This window comes from Aotus nancymaae, unplaced genomic scaffold (genome assembly GCF_030222135.1).
Source record: "Aotus nancymaae isolate 86718 unplaced genomic scaffold, 86718_ANA_hifiasm-v0.15.2.pri h1tg000016l, whole genome shotgun sequence".
NCBI lineage: Eukaryota > Metazoa > Chordata > Mammalia > Primates > Aotidae > Aotus > Aotus nancymaae.
In genome coordinates, this window is record NW_026988428.1 from 74,021,064 (window position 1) to 74,046,575 (window position 25,512).

The following is a 25,512-nucleotide window of genomic DNA, read 5'->3' on the forward strand; positions in this document are numbered from 1 at the left end:
GGTCATTGAAACAAGGGTATTTTGTTGGTTTGTTCCCTCCTAGCCACTAGAATAATGTTTAGCACAAAACCTACGCTCAATATGCACTTAAGGACAAAATAATTTGGATGCAGCAGATCTGAAAAGTAACTATACATTGACAGATGCTATAGTGTTTCTCAACTTAGGGATACCATGGCTGGGATGGGGGAGAAATGTGTAGTTGTAAAGCGCTCCCATATCTCTTCTCTGAAAGACACACATATATATACCTACAACACAGCAGTTAGTGTTAAAAACCTCAGGTTAGAAGTTTAAGGATATCAGAACTATTAACTCCTTCATTAACCTAAAGGTCATCAAGTCACCTCGCTGAATGAACATTACTCAAAAAAAGACAGTACCAAATAATTCGTGCCCACTGTTGAACTCAGACATGAACTTGTCAATTTCCAGCTGTATATTTCAACAGGAATCCAATTTTTTATGACCTCAAGCTTATATGCCTAAATTTATGAAATAATACTAATATACCTTTACAGTTGGCTTTGAATTTACTATTAATCAAGTCGAGCAAGTTAAGTGGGGGAGAAAGACAAACACATGCTAAGGTCGGCAAAAACATACTCCTGTTTAACATTTTGTCCTTTGAAGGGTAAAAATTTTATTTTTTAAGAATTTCTTAACTGCACATTTTCAAAGAGAGTCACATAAGACATCAAAAATAATATCCTTCCCTCATCCTAGAAATAAATAAAGAGGACATAAAATTTCTTTTTAAATCATGACACTTGGAGGTTTAGCACCAGCATCCAAAATGAACAAAAACGAAAAAAAAAGCATTTACTATGTATTTCAGATCTCTTTGGTTGGGGTTCTCCCCATGTGGTATTAGTATTTCTTGTCTCAATTTATATTACCAAAACAGTAAAAACCAGGGAAAAAAGTATATAAACCTAGTGGTTGCTGAAACTGGGGGGGTTGCTCTCTTGTCTTCTGTGCAGGAATTCCCAGGTTCTCAGCTTGCTGGAAAAATCTGTTGACATTTTCTTTTTGCAGTTGTTTCTTAAAGAATAACAGTAAACATTGCAATGTCCAAATCTTGGTTAGTCTTCCACTTTATTGCTTAGATGTTTCTTTGGTGTTGGTAAGGTTGTGGCCTCCTTTTTCCTTTATTTCTGAATCGCCATTAATTCTTTAGGTCACCTGGAAAAAATTAAAATCAAACTTAGAAAGAGTGACAAAGTAACCAAGAGTTAAAGAATAAAAAGGGAAAAATTATCTGCTTTTCATATAATTAGAAAAGAGTACATCAAATGCTCTAAATAATCACATCTTGTATAGATCTGTAAGCTATCTGTTAATTAAATGGAAACTCTTACTTTTTAATAAAGTATTTTTATAAACCAGAAAAGTCAGTACATAATAGCAAAAGTTTATAAAACTGTATAAAAGAAAATTACCTTTACTAATGAACAGTACTCAAAATCATTTTAGTGGCTGCACCCTATCTCCTAATATGAATATATCACTGCTAAGTCAGCTACTTCCCAAATGTCAGACTGTAAATTGTGGAAATATTTTTTCCCAATATTTAAACTATTTCCTTAGAAACAATACCTGGAAGTAATGTTACTCCATAAAAGGTTATGGCCATTTTTATATGATTAATATCTTACTCTAAATCAGTTGATTCCAAGTCTGAATAGGGAACTTATTTCTGTGACAAACTGTCCATGCTACCCAAGATAAAACATTGCCCTCATAGCAAATGTCTACCGAATAAAAGGCTGACTAAAATCCTAAATCACTGGATATAAAAGCAGATGGCATTAAGACACAAGAACTTACAATAATCCCAAAACTTCATTTATGAAATTTTAACAATGTTTGAAAAATAGCACTGATACTGAGTTTATAACCTCTCAACTAAAAGCTCATAGAAAGAGCAAACCCAAGAAGTATCAAAAGAATTAAAGTCTCAGTTTAAAAGTTATACATTTAAAAAAAAAACCCCAGAATTTATAGTTGAGTTGATTTTTCTAGCTATATTTCTACTATAAAAACAAAATTTCCAAGATCTTTAAAAGACAGAAAAAAGTAGAAAATGACAAAGAAAATAACAAACTATCCTTTTTCAAGAGGTTACTCTTTACCCTACCCTATTGTAAACACCTCCTAACCGTTATTTCACTTAATAATCTTTGCAACAACCCTAGTAAGTATAATTAGTATCCTCATTTTTACCAGTAGCAGACAGGACTGAGACACCACTGGGCGTGGTGGTTCACACCTGTAACCCCAGGACTTTGAGAGGCCAAGGCAAGCAGTGATCAAAGTGATCAAAACATCTGCTAGTGACCAAATCACTTTTACCACAGGACAGAAGTTCGAGATCAGTAGGATAAAACAGGATAAACTGCTCTAGATCAATCAGCAAATGAGAGGTGCAGTAGAGCCTCTACTGGATAGAAAAACCTTGGCTCTTAGACACTATGCTGCACTGCTTCAAAATAAAGTTGATTATCAAAGAAAAAGGAAAAGAAAAACCTCTTTAGCTTATTCTACTCTTTCTGATTACTAAAAAGGTTCTGAAATGGTTTCTGATTACTAAAACCAGGCCTTTGTTAGGGACTTTTTGCATCTGTTTTCCTAAGTGGTATTAGTAGTTAAAAACTGCCTATGTAGAAAAAAGAAGTTGAGTTATCATCACCTCTGTCTGAATGTTTATACCCTCACCAAAGCTTATCAAAATGAGGTCAATCCCTGAAATATTTAACCACCAAATCACTTTTTCCACAGAATCCCAACAGAGACAAGGGGTTGCCACAGATGAACTGCAGAACTAGTTTAGACTAATTTGTACTCTTCTTGAGAAACCAGTGATACAAAAAAGAAAATAGCAACTCAAGACTGGGCCGCCCCAGCTCTTACCCTGCCGATGGTGAAGGTGCCTGGGGAGCCTGGTGTTACTCAGCACTGCTCTGCTCGGTGGCTGGAGCAGGGTTCTCAGTTGGTGCCTCACCTGCCTTGGCCTAAAATGCAAAACAAAGCCATAAATAAGAAATAAGTCAGGTGACAGTGGAAAGTTCAAGACTAAAAGTTCTTAAAAGTTTGAATTTTCCTGCCTGTGAAGAAAAATCACCACGCAAAAATTTAACTACTCTTATGTATGAGTCACAAATTAGTCCCACATTCAGTCCCTGGCATCTCTGCCAAAACAAAATGAAACCAAAACCCCACACAAAACAAAACAAATTAGTACCATAGAAGAACAGCTTACAAACAGCAACTAAATACCACTACTCTCCATAAAGTCTGTGTTAAGTGCTTTCAGCTCATGCTTAGAGGCAGCTTCCTCTCTATAAATGCCTGTTATTTGAAGAGCCCTAACGCTCTAAATTCTCATTAGTATGGGTCATTCTTTCAGAGAAGTTTAACTGGAATCAAATATTTGGTTTGTGTTATGTGCAAGGCATACCCTATATATATGGATACTGAGCAAAATGTTTTTATATTTGTTAAGTGTCAGGTTATCAGGTGATAAAACCACTCTTAGAATGCTAAAGTTTGACATGATTAAAAATGATCTGGCAACATCTGCCCTGACTGGCTGGATTTACCTCTTTGCCATCTTGTGAAGGAGCATTAGGAGGACGTGGGCGACGCCGGTAATTGTAGGGACGCCGGTATCCACGGCGAACAGACGGCTGGTTTGGACCACTGGAGGCTTGCTGATTCTCTTTATCTTCAGCCTCTCCAACTGCTGGGGCAGGTCGTGGGCGAGGAGGTCCCCTGCTGTAGGGAACATAGAACAAGTGCCAACAGGCCAGGGCTTCTCCAGAAAATAAGATTTTAATTAATTTTAAAAATTAAAAAGTCAAGTGATCAGGGCTGGGCATGGTGGCTCACACCTGTAATCCCAGGACTTTGAGAGGCCAAGGCAGGCAGATCACTTGAGGTCAGGAGTTCAAGACCAGCCTGGCCAACATGATAAAACCCCGTCTCTATTAAAAATACAAAAATTAGCCAGGCATGGTGGCACGTGCCTGTAATCCAGCTATGTGGGAGGCTGAGGCATGAGAATTGCTCGAATCCATAAGGCAGAGGCTGCAGCAAGCCAAGATTGCAGCACTGCACTCTAGCCCAGGCGACAGACTGAGACTCCATCCAAAAAAGAGAAAAAAAAGTACTGATCAAGTTATCAGTACTTATTGCTAGATTATATACAGGCCAATGCAGCAAATGGAACAGAAGTTTCATTTAAAAAAAAACTTATTTTTCCATCATTTTCTCCTTTCATTTGAATACATATTTGTAGGGAACACATATATACCCAAAACATACTGCGTTCCCATCAAGCCCTTTGATAAGCACTAATAGGAAAATTAAAAAAGAAAAGTGGTCTGGTATCTGCCTTCCGTGAACAAAAGTAGAGACTAAGGGAATTAAACATGAGAAGAAACATTATTATGTGCCAGAGCTTGTGCTAGTTGGTTTTCAAATTAAATATTTAATTTCAATGGCAATTCTGTGGAAGAGATTTATAATGAGAAAACCAAGAGGTTTAGATGATAAAGTATACGGATGAGCTATATAAAAGTGCTGCTTTTATAGGTCAAAAAAGGTCACATATGACTTTTCAAGATCACTTAGCCAGGAACCGACAAAGCTGAGTTTCACACATGCAACTGCATCCTTTCTGTTCCTGTAAGACATTTCTATGCAGTCTCTTTTACTTTGAAAGGCCTTAGTACTCAGTCATTAGTGATTATGCCTAAAACTGGAGGGAACCTTGTGAAGAAAAAGGATACAGACTCGGTAGAATCCTTTCCCAATATAATATACTTTTTCTCCCTTCAATAAACCCCTATTGACAAATTTGAAGGTAGCATAAACACCATTCAGGAAGGAAGTTGTAGTTTTTCCACTTACCACAAAGGTTAAGATAAAAGAATGGGCAGGCATATAGTATAAAAAGCTTCAGAAGGATCTTAGGGAGGGAGTCTAACCTCATTCAGTCTTCAAAAGGAACAAAGCACAAATACAATAACCTAGCATTCACTACTATTAACCTCAATGGTGGCATAATATCTCATGCATATTGAGGCCTTACTTTATCAAGCACCACACTAATTATCTTAGCTGCATTAGTACCTTTAATCCTCAACTACAGAGTATCTTCTCTTATTTTTGAGACAGGGCCTCACTGTATTACACAGGCTGGAATGCAGTCCAAGAACATACATCTAATGAATTGTAGAGTAGGAAGTTAAATTCAGGCAATGTGATCATACCCTGGACTTTACTGGACTGCCTCAGTGATTAAAATATTCAGTATCCCAAATCCCCTCTGACACTCAATTCTTCCTTTGTAGCATTACCACAGAATTGCCCCCCAATAATTTATCTGATTTATTTTCATAAAAATTAACTATTAATTTACATCATATTCTAGTTCCAGAATACAAAATGATGCTTTGGTGCAGAGATAACTAAAAATTATAGTATTAAGTAGAGGGGAAATGTCACACCACCACTTGAAAACTCTGGCAGCCACATCTTCAAATTATATAATAAATCCACAAAACACCGTCCTCCTTCTACCACTGTGCACACAAGTTCTTGAACTGGCCATTAGTAGAAAATGCAACATACCTACGGTACCTTGGGCGGTAAGTTGGATTTCGATGAACCTGTCCCTGAAGTTGTGCTCCCTCTGGGACGCCATCCTTCATCTCTCCAATCTCACCAGCCTGGAGAGGCAACGAGAGCCGACAGTGAGTGTCACGGCACAGGGGATAAGATACAGAGCATACAGCCTGTGTTCAGAACTTTTTTTAGAAGTAAAAAATAGTGGGCCGGGCGCGGTGGCTCACGCCTGTAATCCCAGCACTTTGGGAGGCCGAGGCAGGTGGATCACGAGGTCAAGAGATCGAGACCATCCTGGTCAGCATGGTGAAACCCTGTCTCTACTAAAAATACAAAAAATTAGCTGGGCATGGTGGCGCCTGCCTGTAATCCCAGCTACTCAGGAGGCTGAGGCAGGAGAATTGCCTGAACCCAGGAGACGGAGGTTGCGGTGAGCCGAGATCGCGCCATTGTACTCCAGCCTGGGTAACAAGAGCGAAACTCCGACTCAAAAAAAAAAAAAAAAAAAAAAAGAAGTAAAAAATAGTAACACAAACTATTTATGAGTAAATCATTGTGAATGACTGAAAAGGAAGACACGGCTAGTCTGACTAGAATAGTCATTTGCTTAGTCCCAGAGCACCTAACTTTATTTTAGCCTATCAATTTAAGATTTTGAAATTGGATACGTTTCATTCAACTCTTTAAATAAAATTCTCTTTTATTTTTCTTTACAACAAACTTACTTTAAGCCAGTGGAATAAAATTATTGTACAACTTCTGGGGAAAGAAAGAACTAAAAACAACAACCAAAAAAACTCACCAACAGTGTCTGCAATTCTTTACCATACAGCCATATCTCAATGTTTTTTTCTTTTCTCAAGACATCCCTTCCTCCTCCTAAGAGCCAAATACCATCCTTCATATTTCATAAAGAAAAGAGAAACAACTGGAAGACAATTTCCACATTCTCACTAGCAAATCTACCAACCTTCCTGTATTTACATTAGAACTTCCTTCTTTCCCATTACCCTGGTGGTCCAGCTGATATCTGAAACCAACAGCCTCTCTATTCTCATCAACGAGATACAGCATGTTAACGCTATCCCTTCACTATATATTTTTACCTTTCCTATCATTTCCATCCAAGCATGTACAGCCAGTGAAATAGCAGCCATCCTTTTCAATTTTTTAAAAATTTGAAATAAGCATGAACTTACAGAAAAGTTACATGTAATTCTCAGATCCCATTCAATCTTCACCATTTGTCCCAATCATGCCCGTAATAGCAAAAACATCATTTAGAATTACACACTGAAGTCAGTCATATTTTTTGTTTGAAACAATTATTTAATTTTATTTTATTTGGAACAGAGTCGTGCTGTGTCGCCAGGCTGGAGTGCCGTGGAGGGCTCTTGGCTCACTGCAACCTCTGCCTCCCCGGTTCAAGTGAGTCTCCTGCCACCATGCCTGGCTAACTTTTTATATTTTTAATAGAGACAGGGTGTCACCATGTTGGCCATGATGGTCTTGATCTCTTGACCTCGTGATCTGCCCGCCTCAGCCTCCCAAAGTGCTGGGATTATAGGCATGAGCCACTGCGTTCGTTTTCGTGACCTTAATACTTTTTTAAAGATTACAAACCAGTTACCAGTTATTTTGTAAAATATCCCTCAACTTGGGTTATCTGGTGTTCACAAATGATTAGATTTTGCTTTTGTATCCCTGGAGTAAGTCACAAAAGTGACACTACATTCTCCTCACTGTATCCTGTCAGATGGCATATAGTTTCAATTTGTGCCATTACTGACAATGTTCACTTTGATAAGTGGTTAAGGTGGTATTTGCTACCAGGGTCCTCCTAAGTTCACTCTTTCCTTCTTTGTAATTAATGAGTACTTTGTGAGGAAGTACTTACAAAGTGTGTAAATATACTATTCCTTATCAATTTTTTCAACACAGGTTTATTTATATTTGTATGGACTCATGGTTTTCTATTTTATTCAGTGAGTTATAATCTGTTACTATCATTACTGGCCAATGGGAAACCCTTCAAGCTGGCTTTTGACATGTTTCCAACATTCTTTGAGTACTTCTTCACTTTCTGGCACAACAAGCCGTTCCAGGTTCATATTGTACTTTCTCTGTCTCAGCTCTGAAATCAGCCATTTCTCCAAAGGGAATTCTTTTTGTTGGAGAACGTTATTTAAAAACAAAAAATTGGTGACAGGTATGCTCACTGCTGTTACTAAGGTATCGCTGCTTTCAGGACCTTTCAGTAGGCAGAACTATGGAACACACAAACACACAATATGTTACATATATATGTGTGGCTATGTATGTGTATATATGTATGTCTGTGTATGGCAAACACACATGCCTACCTTGATCTGCCCCATCAAATGGCTTTAGAAGTTGCTGGTGAAATAAGGGGTAAGGGAGAGACTAGGGGAACTCAACATTGTAAAAAGAAAATCAAATCAAGCACAAATCTTGCTCTGATCCCGTATCTTCTTTTAGCTACTACCCCATTTCTTTACAGACATACATTCTAAAGAAAAAACAAACACCATGACCACCACTACAGAAACCTCGATGGGGGATATGTCTCTTCCCACCCTTTGCTGTTTCTTAAGTCCATTCTAATTAAACTTTTGTCTTCACCAAACCACTGATCTCCAAGTTACTAAATCTAATAATCAGCTCTCAGCTTAATCTCTTCTACTTATTAGCAAGCATTTAACATGTTTCCTTCTTGAAATACATTCTCCTTGGCTGCTCCTTCTCATTGTCCTCTGCTAGACAATCCTCATCTTCCTAAGCTTTAATTGTTGGTGTGTCCCAGAACGTGATCCTAGTATCCTATTTCCACCTACACTCATTTTTTAGGTAATCTCATCCTGCCCCTATGGCTTTAAATAACCTGTTTTAGAACCCCAAATCATTATTTACAGTCCCATTTCTCCCCTTCCAATTCCCATTCATGCCTTTACTGGGGCCTGAAGGATAATCCCTTGCTTCATCTATGTCTCTTCTCAAATATAACTTAACTAACCCCCACAAAAAGTGGTCAACCATTGTATCTAAGACTATACCTTCCATCCTCCAGCCACTTTCTACCTCTTCACTCTGCTTTATTTATTTTTTTCTATCTGCTTAACACCTCCACTTGTAGGTGAATTTAATACGAGAAAAAGACCCCCAAAGAATTTTCACCGTTCCCTCCAAACCCAATCTTTCTTCAGTATTCCCATATTTGTTTAAATCAAAACCAGTTATTATTTACTCCTCATACAGTATATTGCCATACCCCATACTCCTCATTCAACCCATCATGAAATGCCAACAACTCTATATGCTTAAAACGTTTTCCAAATCTAACCATTAATCAGACCTTCCACTGCCAGTTTCTAATACATCCCATGTTCATCTCTCTATTGAAAGGATTATAGCAGCTCTTCTTCCTACTTTTACTCTTGCTTCCTGTGGTCTAGTCCCAATAAAACAGTCCAGTAATCTCTGAAATGTGTCTTTTCTGTTGAGATCCCTTTACTGGCTTCTCATCACATTTACAGTAGGTCAAGTGTTTACAGTGGTCTACCAGCATGCCTGTTCCCCCCCGAGATCTCACCTTAATCTTACCTCATACCCTCCCCACCTTCAATCGTATCATCCCCAACACACAAGCCTCTCTTTAGTTTCCTATATAAGCTCGCCACTTTTTCCTCAGAAACCGTGAGTTTCTGACAGAAACAGCAATTAATTGAAGGATAAAGGATGAGAGTTTGCTAGAATGACAAAGGACATGAACAAAATGAATTAAAATTAAGCTCTACCACTTCTTGTCTATGCAAAATAAAAGTTGCTAATTTTTAAAAATACTAAAATCCCCTCATTTGTGACAACAACAAAAAATATGGAAACCACTGCTCCCCTCAGGCTACAGAGAGAACTAAGAACCGATTCTAAACATCTGTCATTGGTAGATGCCACAATGTTGCTCCTTTCCCTCCATCATATGATTATCTTCTCAAAAACAACAAGTACATAGTAGTTCAGTGAATGATTCTACTTAAGTTTTAAATCTATAGAACTACTTTCTTTAAAAATGGAAGCCATTCAGTCACTAATAAATCATGCTATATTATGTTCTTAGTGCATAAGGCAAGTATCACTGGCCTATATATTACTATATACTATATATATAAAATATATATATATTACTATATACTATATATATAAAATATATATATTACTATATACTATATATATAAAATATATATATTACTATATACTATATATAATATATATATATTACTATATATATAACTATTTTTTTTCTATTATGCCCAATAAATTTCATAGTGTTGTAATAGTAGAAAATGTTGGCAAATACTTTTCTATTTGATCTCAATAATTTTTACCATCCTAGAGATCCATCTATACATTTTTAAGACATCACACTGACAACGTTGTATATAGATGAGAACCTTAGGAATTTTCTTTGATGCTCTTGACTGGCTTAATCCGACTACTTAGTCAGGGAACATCCAAACATAGTATATATTAGAAAGATTATTTTTAAAAATGCTGTTTAAAGGATCAAGACAACTTTTACTTTTGACATGGACTAGGTAGGAAAGTCAGCCATTCAGTCAACAACTAAATGAAGTTAACTTATGGGAGTAAGCATACGTGTTCAAAAGTAGCTTTCAACTAGCTTCTGCACATGGCACTAAGGAATGACTTTGCTCTGAAACTTCAATTCCTAAGGTGAAATACATTTTATTTCAAAAGATATGGAAAAGAATCATCATGTTTTCAGCAAACGTGATACTTGTTGTATATGCCAAACACTAAGGAGGAGTATTTCAGGATGGCACTATTAAGGCACTAAAAATAAGTGTGTATTACAATCTCACTGACTTTTCCTGTCCTTGTTTCCTAGAAGCCCAGAGTGCTGAAAGCAACCTACTATGTCTCGTGTACCCAATCTCTCCATATATGTAAGTCTACTTGTTATTTTTAGCACATTTGTCAGGGGCAGCTGTTGAAGAGTAGAAGGAAGAAAACAAGCAAGAACACAGTCATGCATGATGGGACAGGAGAAGGGTAGCAGAGAACAGACTGAACATAATGTTCAGTCAAAACATCTAGTTGGGGGGAAAAAAAGAAACCCCAAGGACACTAAGGAGACAAAACGTGTGGCCAGTGATAACAAAATGATGACCTATGCCCAGTTTCCCAAGTTCCCTAGGAACTGCAAAGTTGATGTAAGGTTTATTAATCACAAAACAAACTCACAACAGCTGTACTAATGTTCTGCAGTTAAAAAGGAGAATCAATAATCAACAACCTCCATTCTGGTAGGCTGCCTTTAAAAATCAGCACTATCTCATTTAAATCCAATACTTTACAAATGTTATTATAAGCTGCAGGCATCTTTTGCTAAATCCTTCATGTTTAATCATCACAACCCAATGGTGCAGGCATTTAGTGCCCACATTTAATGGATGAACTTAATCTAAAACTTGGGTTTTCTCAAAACCTCACAAATAAGTAGCAGAAACAGGATTCAAATGTAGCCAGACTTCAAAGTTGAAGCTCTTACACATGCCACCCGTCTTGTTACTTTAATTTTTTTTATTCTTCTGTCAATTACAAACTTTAGCCACCAGGGTTCCCTAGTATAGGCATGGATCACGTGGTTTTGCTTTTAGAAATGTTACCGGAATGGCTGCTTTGAAAAAGCAGACTGAAGGCCTTGCCTTAGCTTTTGTAGCATCAGGAAGCCATAACCAAGGTTTCTGGCAGCTGGTGTTGGAGGAGGAGGAGGAAGAGGAGGCAGAGAAGGACGGAAGGGTGAGGATTGCTGAAGAGAAGTCTCAGTTGCAATTTTACCTGTATTCTGTTGGGATGGGGTAAGACCCGTGAGCGACGGTCAAAGGTCTGTCCCACGTGGTAAGGCGGGAACCGCCGCTGCCGGTACTGAGGGCGATACTGGGGGCGGCGCAGCTGATTCCGGGCCCCCGAGAACTGCCTATCAGTGGCAGGGGGGTCAAATCCTTCACTGCCGCCGCTCCCTTCCTCCTCCTCCTCCCCAGCGTACTAGCGAAGCAAAGAAACAGAGATTCAGAAGAAGTTTTAGCAAGGAAAGAACCAAAGAACACCGTTTAGGATGAGTTATCACCAAAAGAAAATCTCCCCAAAGCAATAATCCCCTCCATTATACAGACAAAATGCATTTAACCCAGATTATCATGTGATTGCCTGGGATAAAGTACATTAAGATTAGAGCAGATCTGTGCAGATAAAATACCAAGAAGCAGAAAAGCAAGCGCAATCTATAATCAATTTAATAGTAATCTAATTAGAACTAGCATAAGCTAAACCAACCACCCAAAGTAATATAAGCAAGGTTTATAATGTTTAGCTCCATGAAATGCGTGTCTCCCAACATTTACCATCCACTGAGGCAATGTCAGGGAAAAGCCAAAAAAGAATACATTTTATGATGTTACCAACATATTTGACCTAAGTGGTATACTTCCTACAACAGTCGGTAAAGTGTGGATGGGATCTCTGAAAACTTCCAGGGGGGTTCAGCAATGTCAAACTAGTGCCGTAACATTGCTAAGATGCTATTTGCCTTTCCCAGGCATTCTCTCAGAAGTCTATGGTGGGGTCTCCCAAAGGCTACAATGACATGTGGTCTCTCAGCAGACTGAATGCAAAAACAGATGTGAGAATCCAGCTATCTTCTATTAAACCATACATCAGAGATCTGCAAAAGTATAAAGCAATACCACTCTTTTTAAGTTTATTTTACTTTCTAATGTTAATATAAGTACACATTAACAAAAACTCTTGGATTCTCAATAACATGTAAGCATATAAACAGATCCCAAAACCAAAAAGTTTGAGAACCACTGACCTATGGCATGACTCCCTTTGTATGCTTAGAAGTAAAGCTTTAATTGTACTTTGATGGTAATAAGCCCTATTACTGGACGTTTCTAAATATAGACCTTATTAACAAAAGAAATTATTGATTCATTTTCTATTTTTCCTATATTTAAATTACATCATATACTACCTAAAGGGGATATGCAAACATCTTTAATGGAAAGTAGTTTTTAAAAATGAATAAAAAAGACAAAATAATGACCCATTACTTTTTTTTACAGGAGTGTATTTAAGCTTTGGACCCTTCCAGAACAAGCACACACATGCAACCAAACTCCCCCTCCAAAAAAGCCTCGACTAGTCTTAACTTTAAAAAAAATCAAGCCATTCTACTCTTCATAAAACCTCTATCCTAGATGGGATTCACAATTATGTAAACACTTATTTGCACAGAAAAGGCTTACCAAAATATTAAGTGTGAGACAACATAAACTGTTTTTCTTTTTAAGCTTATCTTCCTCTTTTCAATTTTACACAATCAAATCTTTAAGAGTTTTACAAAGCATTAATAATGGCACCAGCCTGCTGAACACACTCTTTGGTGAGATACTTGAACAAGTTGTTGGGACTCGGTTATTACGACAAAAAAGCTTCGTTTATGTATACCTTAAGAGTTTTAACAACTTTGTTTCTAAATATCTTTTATATGCATGACTTTAGAACTTTCAGTTTTTGGAGGGGATAAGTCTTAAAGAAAAATTTTTCACTGAATGTTTTTCCACCTCTTTTACTTTTGAATTGACCTCGGAGTCAAAATCACAGAGCTCTGTGACTCTGATGAACTTGAAAGAGAACATGGTGTAGGAAATGCTACAGCAGCTCATTCCTAGCTACCCCCTCATAGCCTATCAAAAGTCAAATAAGATAATCAAAAACAAGGAAACGAGAGAAGTCCTAAGGAATCTGACAGAATTCATTTGGGCAGTGTGTGCGAGGATGGCAGAATAAAGAGGAAAAGCATTTAGGTAAACAGAAAGCTATAAATCTACCAACATAAAGGTAAGGCATTCTCAATCTGCAGATACTTGATTCTGATGAGTTTTTCTTTGGATGAGATAGGTAGTCACAATCCTATGCTGACAAGCATTGCATTTGGAGTTTTCTTCAACGTACCAATCCCTGGTTCTAATTCTAGAAATACCAAGAACTGATTCAAATCTAGTAAGTTCTTCATAACTACGAATATACTGGATCCATTTTGGGTGCCTTGAAAATACTCCTATAAACTGAGCCTCCCAAGAAAGCTCTAGTCAGATTTGCTTACAAACTCTTCCCCTGCCTTGAGACCAACCTAAAGAACTAAAAATCCATAGCATCACTTATTGCTTCTTTACTTTGAAATAATGGGAAAATGCAATGCTAAATAAAACAGCCTCTTAAGGCAAATTAGTTAATAGTTCTGTGGCCAGCACTTTTATTGCCTATTCACAAGTTACTTCTCATTTTTTCACCAAGCAAATGCTGATTTTCTAGCGGTCAACAGTGTCAGCACCAAGGAATGAACAACAAGGTTAAGTCAGTGATGGAAATCACATTCCCCTTTGCCAGTGAAATGTCATCTGGCTAGGTTCTGGCTAGAAAAAAGCGCCAAATGCAGAGAAACCTTGCTGAAACCTCAGCACTGTCTCCCTTAAGTCTTCTTCTTACAAGATAATTAAGTGTCTATTACTTGTAGCCAAATATATCCTAACTAATACAACTTTTGAATGGCAAGTTTCTAATGAGACCAGTAGCTATGGATAAAATCTGAGCACTAAAATTTCCCCTTAAGAATACCATGTATACTGCTCCAGTGATGGGTGCACCAAAATTTCAGAAATCACCACTAAAGAACTTATTCGTTTAACTAATCACCACCGGTTTCCCAAAAACCTATGGAAATAAATAAAAATTTTAAAAAATAAGATAGAAATTTCCTCTAAAGAAAAAACAAAAATCACTTAAACCATGTCTCCAAGAGAAGACAAGGCATTTATCTGCTCCAAGTACATACACTTAATTCCTGGCATGAAGAATTTCTCAATCACTGACAAGTAACAGAGACAACGTACATTCCGGGGAGGGCCACGGCGCCTTCCATAGTAGCCACGTCTGTAACGGCGCCGATCAGCAGCGTAACGACTCCCTTCCACAGGAACTCCATCCGGGCCAGTCACATTGGCTGCTTCTGCACCCTGAGAAGAAAATAAAAAGATGGCCTTAAAACTAAAAAGAACATAAACTTACTCAAAAACTAGCCTTGGACAGCTAGAGTATAAGACTGGCAGAACATACTAAGAATTCCCACTGTGATCTTAAAAACAGATCTAGGTTTTCAACAAAGTGAGCAAGGCATTTCACATATTGATTTAAACATGTATGGCTTGTTTGCTCACACAACTTGAGCTCTGCTTTCTTGTCTAGTCATGCCAATCTCAAAAGCAACATGTAACCTCTTTAAGGAACATAAACTAGCAAATATACAACTGTCAAAATAAAGATAATGCTAGACCAGGAAGAATATTCCTTAATAGGAAAGAACTGAGATACTGTTATTTTCCCGGAATGTGTTGAAACCTGTGTTATTACTCTAGGAGGTACCAAGAGGAGAATCCCTATTCATGGGCTCACATGGTTCTCTGTCCAGCACAAAGGTACTGAGTGAAACTTCTCCCATTTTGGCAGCAGCAAGAAGGGGCTTTTCTTTAAACTTTCCTATTATCCTTGAAACAGATTTGGAATTCTTACTCTCATATGGATAAATGGATAAAATAATGCTTCAAAAATGTAAAAAAAATTTAGACAAAGATTTCAGAGAGTGTATTTCACACCCTATATCCCATTTGTAAAACCTTGAGTTCTGAAAACATACAGAAGAAAAATCAACCCAAAACAAATTTTAAACAATTGGATGGGATATCAAAGATCATCATAGACCGGCATGTGCTGGTGAGTGATTTGAAAATCTTGGAGAATTACAAGATACCTTGAGGATCACATTAGTAAAGATAATCACTTAAATTTCTGTATCAAATGAAATAAAGTGTTTTTCTTTTAAAACAGAACGTTTGACAGCCACTATGAACTGTGGAACGGTATATGTGTATGTGGGAAGAGCACATCCAGGGAGTTAACCAGTCATTCATTCCGTTAGTTTATAATTGAGTTGCCATGATTAGGTGCCATGGTAGGTGTGTGCTATATGAAGTTTTAGCGTGTTTTTAATCTTAGTCAATATTGTTTTACTAATATCTGTAACAGACTATTGACTAAACACAAAACATAAAGGACATTACTAACATGGAATATATAACAATATTAAAAACTTCTGTAGATAGTCTTCAGGATAATCCCTCAACTTCTTGGAGTCAATTTCCCGGAATAAAGCTGTTTTATGGTCTGTCAAGCTTCCCAAAATCCAAGCCAAGCAGAAAACAAAATGATTATATTCCATTTCAATCTCCTTTTATTGAGATTAAAATATTCTTTACTATGTATTATTTGTATGCAGAAGTGTTTACAAGTCAGCCTGAAAACTTTACTTTGATAAATGAAAAATCTTTTGCCCCAAAGCATTTTTTTCTTTTTTTGTTTTGAGACAGAATCTTGCTCTCCTGCTCAGGCTGGAGTGCAGTATCTCGGCTCACTGCAAACTCTGCCTCTGAGGTTCAAGCAATTCTCCTACCTCAGCCTCCTGAGTAGCTGGGATTACAAATGTGTGCCACCACACCCAGATATTTTTGTATTTTTCGTAGAGATGGGTTTCACCATGTTGGCAAAGCTGGTCTCAAACTCGTGACCTCAGGTGATCCACCCGCCTTGGCCTCCCAAAGTGCTGGGATTACAGGCACGAGCCACCACGCCTGGCCGAAAAGCAGTTTTAATATATTGCTAATACATAAGATAGTTAAAGTTTAATCTACACTTCAAAACATATACCTTTGGCACAAAAATAAAAGTTATTTTTTAATCGAGAAATCAGCTTTTCTTTCCATAATCGGAGTTGATCATTTATTAAATAGGAAATTAAAGTATCTTTATTGCAGAATGTTTATAATGACAATGTGAAAACATTTCTGCTGGCCAGGCGCGGTGGCTCATGTCTGTAATCCCAGTACTTTGGGAGGCCGAGGCGGGGGTATCACATAAGGTCAGGAGTTCAAGACCAGCTTGGCCAACGTGATGAAACCCTGTCTCTGTTAAAAGTATAAAAATTAGCTGGGCATGGTGGTGGGCGCCAGTAATCCCAGCTACTTGGGAGGCCGAGACAGAGGAATTGCTTGAACCTGGACGGCGGAAGTTGCAGTGAGCCAAGACTGCGCCAGTGCACTCCAGCCTGGGCAACAGAGGGAGACTCCGTTTCAAAAAAAAAAAAAAATCTACTTAAAACTCACTTCCTGCTATTGTACAAAAATTCCAAAGTCATATCAATTCAATTTATTGTGCAACAAAACCATGTGCCAGCACTTTGATACCCAACCACAATTTCTTCTCACCTTCTCTCCTTCAACCACATCAAACTCTACAGTTTCTCCATCTCCTACACTGCGCAGATATTTCCGTGGGTTATTCTTCTTGATGGCAGTCTGTCAAGAGAACAGAAAACTTTATTCGAACTGTATTTCAATATTAACGATAGATCTCACTGCTTTCAAGTACACTTGAAATACACTAGAGTGAATTTGAAGAAACTGTTGACCAACTATCATTTTTCCATCATTCTCTCACTAATCTGGATCTCCAAAAAACAAAAGAAAAACCACTATAAAACTATATTCCACATTACTTTCTTGATTTGTGCTGTTGATCTTGATGGTGGATTAAACAGAATACGTTTTTTCTGTAATTACAGTGTGTGCAGTGACTACACGGTACTGTTACAGCCTGATCACCTGATCATATCAGATCTATTAGTTACCTCAAACCATTAAGTTTCTGAGATTCTCTGAATCTCAGAAGATGAAGCTGTAGCTCCATTAGCAAGGGCAAAAAATGCTTCTGTGTGATCTTACATATACACACAAACACATATATTAGGTATAGAGTTTCCTGTAGACAACAGAAACTACTAACTTCAATAGGGATTTTTAAAATGCAAGCTAGGGTTGAGGGGGAAAGGAGGCAGTGATAAAGAACAAAAAAATTTTAAATGCCGGGGCCAGGCGCGGTGGCTCACGCCCGTAATCCCAGTACTTGATGGGAGGCCGAGGCGGGTGGATCACGAGGTCAAGAGATCGAGACCATCCTGGTCAACATGGTGAAACCCCGTCTCTACTAAAAATACAAAAAATCAGCTGGGCATGGTGGCGCATGCCTGTAATCCCAGCTACTCAGGAGGCTGAGGCAGGATAATTGCCTGAACCCAGGAGGTGGAGGTTGCGGTGAGCCGAGATCGCACCATTGCACTCCAGCCTGGGTAACAAGAGCGAAACTCTGTCTCAAAAAAAAAAAAAAAAATTTAAAATGCCAAGGGGATAAATATTTCTGACGGAGTAAACAAAATTACCTCAAAAATCAGAACATATTAGTAATAATCTGGCTTCCCCCTCCTCCCATTTTGTGGCTGAGTTAACAAAAGACTAACAGTTAAAGTGATTTATCTGAAGTCACAAACCTAACATCCCCAGGGATGATGGGAGAAGAGGAGAGGGAATTCATAACCCTGTATTCCACCTATAAGATATTTATTCAACATTTCCCCATCACACAATTAATATGTCAATGAATGCTATGTTCCCTGACAATACATTAAAAGGTTAGTTAAGATGCTATTCTTTATTAAACATCTACACCTAAATATCTGCTTATGAATAGGTGCTACTCTCTCTTTCTCAATCAATGAAGACAGAGAATAATTCCTGCAACGCATTTCCATTTCTTTGGCTGGTATCTCTAAACAGTTAAAGGGGCTTGAGTTTCTATGGAACTAGGTCAACCTTATTTTATAAAGCGATTAAGTATGTGTAATCCAGCCCATCCCCTAACTCTGAGTAGGAGGGAAAAGAAAAAGCCAATAGAGCAGAGACCTCACCCATAGAGGAAAAAAGGCAGTTCAGGACAGGATACACACGCACACAGCATGAACATTCAGCCATTCCAAAAACAGCCCCTCCCTGCCAGCTCGCTCCCTTTTTCCTGTTAAACTGGCAAGCCTCAACACATTGAAGTGACTCACCACACAACCTCACGGGGGCTGGAATCGGGTCAGATACTCACAGGCTAATAAAGCCAGCCACCAATACAGCAAATTCTGAGGACCTTTACCTAGCAGTCTTCAGAATTCTTACCCCAAAAGGTCTATAAACCTCAAACCTCCAAGTATTCTAAAGAACAGTGTTATGACCCTAAAAGTCACTGTATCTGAACAAAATAAATCTACTCAAATTATCTAGGTACAACTGAGATATATCCAGTCAAGTAGAAATATAAACAATAGAAACCACAACTAGAGAGCCTCTTTTTAGATGCCATCTCCAACTCCCACCCCGATACACACACAAACCTAAACAGAAGAAAACAAAAACATAGAAAACCAGATGCATCCTGGATTTCTGCACTGCAAGTGAATGGGCAGGCACTAGTACCTGCCGCTCTATCTTCCTTACTGTTATACTCTAGGAACACATACTTCAGACAAACTGAAAACTAAATAAACAAAAAGAACACTAAGGTTAGTATTCTGTCTCTTAACCTATTTTATAAAGGAAGCCTAGGACATATTAATAAGAGAATAAATAACATCCTAGGCTAATAAAGTAAAGAAAGACTGAGGTACCTGTAGCAGAGAAGCTCCGTATCTTACCCACTTCCTCTAATTCCTGCAAATCTAAGGGAATTTGCATCTTTTGACCTGGATATGTCCTAACGTGCCTCATTTAACAAGAGTGAGGGCTACTGTGGGAACTGGAAGTTTTCTCATCTTACTATCTGCTTCTCTGTGCTATTTACTTTAATTGAGAGCTGCTCTAATATAGGAGGTTTAACCAATACCTACCCAGGCAGAAGCCAGATGGGCTCCAGGCAAACGCTAAGGAGGAGCCCCATCAGAACAGGATGCTAAATGGAAACAGACTTTTTTTGGGCTAACGACGCAAAGGCTTTAAAATTTAGAAAGCGGTCTAACCAAATATTACTTTATACAACTGCAAAAATAAAACTGTTTGAAAACAGTTAACATGATGGGGCAGAACTTATTTGCCAATCTTAAAATGTGAAACTCTTCTCTTGTTGCCAAATAAATCACAGAAAGAGTTTAGACTAAAATAATAATCCACAGGACTTACTGGGAAAGGATGACAGAAAATTACACACCCCGCCTCACACAGCAAATGTAATATTTTTAATCCCTCTTACCTGATGTACAAATACATCTTCTTTGGTGTCATTTCTGTTGAAAGACAAAAAGCTTACAATTAGAGGTAGTAGGTATGTGGAAAAACTTCAAAGAACTTATGTGTTATGAATTTAAATTCCAAGTCCTCAAAACACAACATACATTTTCACTTATTTTCTACACTCAATTTGGACACCAAAAATCAATCCTTGTTAAACATTTCTAACTCTACAAGCTATCTACGTTCCTCCTCCACACTGCCACAGTACTTAGATCCAAGCTCGTAGACTCAACGTATAGAAACATCCCCTTCCTCTGTCTCTTTCTGAATCACATGGTGTGTAATCAGAGCCCTAGATTCTCCTCCCAGCAAAAGCAAAGCAAGACAGTTAAAAGGACAGGGCACAGCTGTGAACTAGGCTCTCCTTACACTGAAACTTAAAACAGTCCCCAACCCCCTCCCCACCAAAGGAGACAAGAAATTGGAGGAATTTTTTTAGGACAGGGTAGGAAGGCAAAGAAAATGCTGATATCATGTAAAAACCTCATAATACTCTCAACAGCCTGTAGTTACGTTCTCATTCCTGTACAATTAAAAGTTATCACAGTTTACAGTTTCTACATAGGACTGGACCAGAACTGGGTTAAACATCCAGCTCAACTACTCACTAGTTGAGTGACCTTAGGAAAGCTGCCTAACCAGTCTAAGATTCCATTTCTCCATCTGCAAAATTATGGATATGGTCTCATTTATCCTAAGGCCCTTCCCATTTCTGATTTTATCTCCTCCTCCTTTTCTTTTTCAACGACTATATTTTATGAAATAAGTTATTTGTGAGTGTCCTGGAAATGTATTTTAATTAATACTTAACAATCAGTAGCTTAGAAATGAGAATATTTAAAATGCTTAGAAACCTAAAAAATTTATATAAGCCATTAATGAAGTATTTTATAACTGCTGGTGCCACAACATAAGTATAAACTTAAAACACGCAGATACACGCACACACATACCGATTTATAAATCCATATCCATTTCTGACGTTGAACCATTTGACAGTGCCAAGGACTTTGGTGGCTAAAATAGGATTGAGCAGATAAATTAGTATCTGACCTACAAAGAGATAAAGCTCATATCACTAAGATCTTGATAACATTATACAAAGCCTAAACATACCTAAAGAAACCATTAAAAGCTTAATTCCAAAATATATTAGAAAAAGAAAATGGAGCAAGCCAAGATTTCATAAGGAAATACTTTGCAGAAGACAAAAACCTTTCTTTCTTATTCAACTTTTCAGGAAAGTCATAAGATAAGAAGTGGTTCTAAGTCTATACAAATCTGTAATCATTAAAGTTGAGAAACACTGCAGAAAAAAATGTTCAAGATGAATGTTCCAAGTTTTAACCTAGACGCATTTTGTAAGTTCAAAAGAGGGGTCACAATAAAAGACTATAGACAGGTGGAAGACCTTAATGCATCACTTTCATGCTTGGAAATATTAGGCAAACTTTAATGAGATGATGGCTCCTTGTTAATAGGCAATCTACAAAGACATAAAGCAACTTCTCCAGTTGCCCAATGGGAGCCCATCAGAGGAGGCAAGAATAATAATAGAACTGTTGCTGTCTCAATCCATTGTACTTACCACTCTGAGACATGATGTAACAGGTCTTTTCAAACCACATGATGAATTTGGGCTTCTTTGTTTATCTTGCTCTCTACAGTTGTGCGAATAAAACTTAAGCATTTTCCATAAAATCCCCCTCTTTACCGTGATCACTGTCTCTACCTCATGAACAGGACCACTTCTCTACAATGCCAGATTTTAGCAGAATTAAGAGAAGGAATCTAAACAAAATAAAACCTCATGTAACTTGTATTTTATAAGTTTATATTTATCTCAACTATTTTAAATATTATCTTTGGAATCAATTGTGAATGAAAAATTCAGTACTTCTAGGAAATGTCCCTGTCTAAATTCAGGAAAGGCAAAAAGCAATTATGGAGACTCAATGAAATGAGAAACCTGACAATAGATTACCTTAAAAAAAAAAAAAAAGAAAGAAAAAAGGCTCAGTAGAGAATGAAATTAACATTAATCCATGCTGTCTCTCCATAAAATGGAAAGTTTATAATTTCCAAGGATAAACAATAAGGTTTCACTTGTAAATTCAAAACTAAAATAGTAATTAGGACTTGCTCTGTTGTAGGGAGGGTTAGTTCTGAATTTTGCTAGACTGGGTAAATATTTTAGCTGTCTTTGTGGGGGGAAAGAAAAAAAAAAATCTTTATGTCTCCAAAGCTATGCAGCCTACACTGACTAGGCATTCTCCAGCTTTAATTCCAAAGATCTCTCATCTCTCCAAAGGAGAGATCAAACCCAGGCAATCTTTAGTTTCAGGCCATTCTAATTGGAGCAGCAAGGCAAAGGAGGAAAAAACAGTTGATGTTTTAGCAGAAGAGGCCCGTTTTTGATACATTATATGCATTTAAGTCAGGCATTATTCCAAATAATATGCTTTTTGTGCCTCTTTTCATTTGCCCAAAAAATTAACTTACTGGGAAAATATAAAGACTGGAACTGTTTTTAATGTCTAACATTGCTGAAGGAATAATCTTGATTAAAAAGGCAATACTAATAATAAAGGAAAAAGATGATACAGGTCTAACCTCAATCCAGGCTGAAGGTTATTTTTACTCTCCAATGTAGTTTTGAAAAATTTCATAATTCTACAAATACTTCCAAGGATTTCATACTATCAAATTCATTCCCACTTCTTGCTTTAAACCATAAACCCACTTCACATACACTAAAGGGAAGGGTGGGGACAGAGGAAGATCATAGATTTCCATATTTATTAGAAGGAAAATTTTCTTTCACTCATGAAAACTATTTTTCCTGGCCTATGTGCCTATAAAATGAAGTTAAGGCCTATTTGCAAATATTAGAACATATCCATTTTAGTCAGCACTGTGCCTAGCACATTTTAGGCATCCATGTGTTTGCTTGGCAAAGGAAAGAAGGTGACACTAGACACAAAGTGTTTAGGTGTCATGTAGAAAGGGCTGTCCTTCATTTGTAAAGAGATCGCAGTTAAGAGTGGAAAGATCAAAGTCATCAGACTCATCACCAGGGACCTGCAGAGGCAGTTGGTTGAGGAAATTAACCTTAATTTATCTGTTTCCTTCATCTTCAAAGATAATATCTGCTTTCCCCATCTCAGAAAAGTACGGGATTAAGTAAAAAAAACCGCAAAAGCTCCTTTATACAAAAATAAGGCATCATTAAGAATAGTTATCTTAACATTGCTTTGGAGAACACAAAGTTGTCTCTTTCAGACATCTGGCAGAAAGTGTTCCAAGAAATACTTGCTAGAAACAACTTCACAACAGACTAGATTTAAGCAACTTTTAGTCTAGCAAAACAAGGCCTCTTTTGTTTCTTAACCTACACTGGTTACAATTAGTATGTTGTTTGGCAGGAACTTAGTAAAAGCCCTGTAAAAAGAAAAAAGAAAAACAGTTCTCTCGAGGTGGGGAATATTGAAAGGTGTTACATTTTTCTCACATTGTTCCCTCAACTCTCTTCCCAAAGGGGAAGTACGGCTCAGAGAGATCAGACAAACATGCCCCACCCCAAATAGTGAAATGTCTCCAAAGCATCCTACACCATCTGTTAACGTTCCTGTTTAAAAGAGTTAAAGATGTGGGCACACACCCTTTAGGGAGTTTATTTACCACCCACCTGCTTTGCAAGCCTGTTTAAGAACTCACACAGGGCGTTACTTAAGAAGAAAACCCTTAAGTTATGTGACTAAACCAACAACCACCACAGAAACCCTTTGCATCCACTGCCCCCCAAATCTGAACATTTCATCTTCCTGTTTCCTTTCCTAGGTTACAAGTGCCAAGGTAACAATGTTTTGAACTAACGTCATACCCCCACTTCCGACGAAGTTTTTTCAGCTGCTACACCACGTGCATTCCCACAGTCCGGGAAGAGGGAAGCATGTAGCCATTGGTGGACACTGAATGGCTGTTTGCAGCAGTGGGCACAGAGGGGGGGCGGAGGACGTGGGATTAAGACCCATGTTTCCCGGAGACGATTGCAACACCTCTTTGCTGGCTTGTGGCCGACAGGAGCATGGCGTCTTTCCCTAGCCCATGTGGGAAGGGCGTCAGAGACAGACACCTGACCCTTCCTGGCAAGAAGCCTTTCCATCTTTCCTGCCCCGTCTCCTTCTAGCGCCTTCTCCTTCCTCAACGGAAATGCTCGCCTTTCCCAGATCCCAATCAAGGACCCCAAAATGCCAGACCCACGTGTCGGTCCCTCCCCTACATCCACATCCATCCCGACCCAATGTCCCCTCTCCCAGACCGCCTCTCCTTTCCTCTCCAAACGCAGGCATTTTCCACCACGGGAATCCAGGACAGAGCCCGTCTGGGTGACAGAAGTTAAGACCCAAACTTTCTGGCCCAGGACCAGAAGGGAGGCGCACAGGGCGGCGAGGAGCGCAGGGCGCTGCAAGCTCACCTGGGAGCGCCGGCAAGGGAGGTGGCCAGCGGCGGCCGGCGCTGGGGACCCGGAGACCCCAGGGGACCCCGTGCAGTCCGCTCTCCCGCCCGGGTGGGAGATGCAGCGCTAGCTGCCCACACGTGCTCCGCGGCCGGCTGGGCCCGCCCCGCTACCGCGGCCCCTGCCCTCCCTGGCCTGACTCACCGAGAACTTTTTTCTCCGCGTCTTCGCTGCCGGCGGCGGTAGCTAAAGAGGCGGCGGCCGCGGTGCCCGTGGCTGCGGGGGCCGCGTCCCCACCGGGGTTTCCTGCGACCAGGGCGGCCGGCGCCGTGGCCGCGGCCTGGGGCGCACCGCTGCCCGCCGGGCTCTTGGGCGCGGGGTCCTGGGGAGCCGCGGCGGCCGCCTCCGCCGGAGCCTGCGGGAGGGTGGTGGTGGTGGTGGTGGCCTCGCCTGCCTCGCTCATGCCTCCTCCTCCGCTCTCCTCCGGCGCCTCGGTGGCGGTTGGTGGGCGGTTAGCGCGGCTGGTGGTCGCGGCGGCCGGGGCTCGCTCTCGGGGAGGCCGGGGCGGATCTCGCGGCGCAGGCGGCGGCGGCCGAGGTGGGGTGTCGCGGCGGAGGCGGCTCGAGCTTCGGGCTGCGCCCTCGCTCTTGGGCTCCTCGCTCGATCTTACTGCCCCAAAAATGGCCCCGCACAAGTTTTTCTAGGCGGCGCACGGGCCAGGGAGGGAAGGGCGGGCGAGGCGGGGAGGGTGGGGAAACTTGGCTCTGCCGTCGGGCCCTAGACTCTCATTAGCATTTAAAGGCGCCCGGTACCCTTTCCACGGCTCCAATCCGGCCGGACGCGAGCGCGCAGGGCCGTGTTGCAGAGCCAAGGAAAGCCAGGGTGAGCGGGGCACCTGGGTTGTGGTCTGGAGCGTTCCGAGGAGCCTGCGCTGCTGACCCTTTGTTGGAGAGGGGTGCAGGGTCTCTCCTCCCTCACCGCGTCTTGACACCCGAAGATGACCTTTAGGAGAGGTAAAATAGGGCACCCTAACTACTCCGCGCCTCACCCTCTCAGACACTTGTTTTTAAATCCTTTGCATCTAGTCATTCAACATGTATCAAG

The 25,512-nt window shown here is 39.5% G+C and overlaps 1 protein-coding gene across 2 annotated transcripts; it reads right to left on the reverse strand.

The window, feature by feature from the left end:
* Nucleotides 1–611: 611 nt before the first annotated feature.
* Nucleotides 612–24,886, reverse strand: YBX3 (Y-box binding protein 3). Of its 2 annotated transcripts, XM_021667812.2 has the most exons (10): nucleotides 24,613–24,886; nucleotides 20,903–20,966; nucleotides 19,909–19,942; nucleotides 17,052–17,141; nucleotides 14,628–14,750; nucleotides 11,512–11,718; nucleotides 5,638–5,735; nucleotides 3,603–3,777; nucleotides 2,914–3,014; nucleotides 612–1,185 (listed from the first exon to the last, which is right to left on the reverse strand). In XM_021667812.2, exons 1-9 carry the CDS (start codon nucleotides 24,869–24,871, stop codon nucleotides 2,949–2,951), a joined length of 1,116 nt encoding a protein of 371 aa, XP_021523487.2. In that variant the 5' UTR covers nucleotides 24,872–24,886; the 3' UTR covers nucleotides 612–1,185; nucleotides 2,914–2,948. The 2 variants fall into 2 exon arrangements, with proteins under 2 accessions (XP_021523487.2, XP_064233737.1); XM_064377667.1 differs by lacking the exon at nucleotides 11,512–11,718.
* Between the last annotated feature and the right edge of the window lie 626 nt (nucleotides 24,887–25,512).

What these genes read in the sequence shown, in the direction of transcription:
- YBX3 (XM_021667812.2), bottom strand. Translation starts at nt 24,871, where the DNA reads ATGAGCGAGGCAGGCGAGGCCACCACCACCACCACCACCCTCCCGCAG. An exon ending in ATGTGGTTGAAGGAGAGAAG is followed by an intron (nt 14,751 to 17,051) that starts GTGAGAAGAAAT and finishes TTTTCTTCTCAG; the next exon opens with GGTGCAGAAGCAGCCAATGT. An exon ending in GCCGTGGCCCTCCCCGGAAT is followed by an intron (nt 11,719 to 14,627) that starts GTACGTTGTCTC and finishes TTGCTTCGCTAG; the next exon opens with TACGCTGGGGAGGAGGAGGA.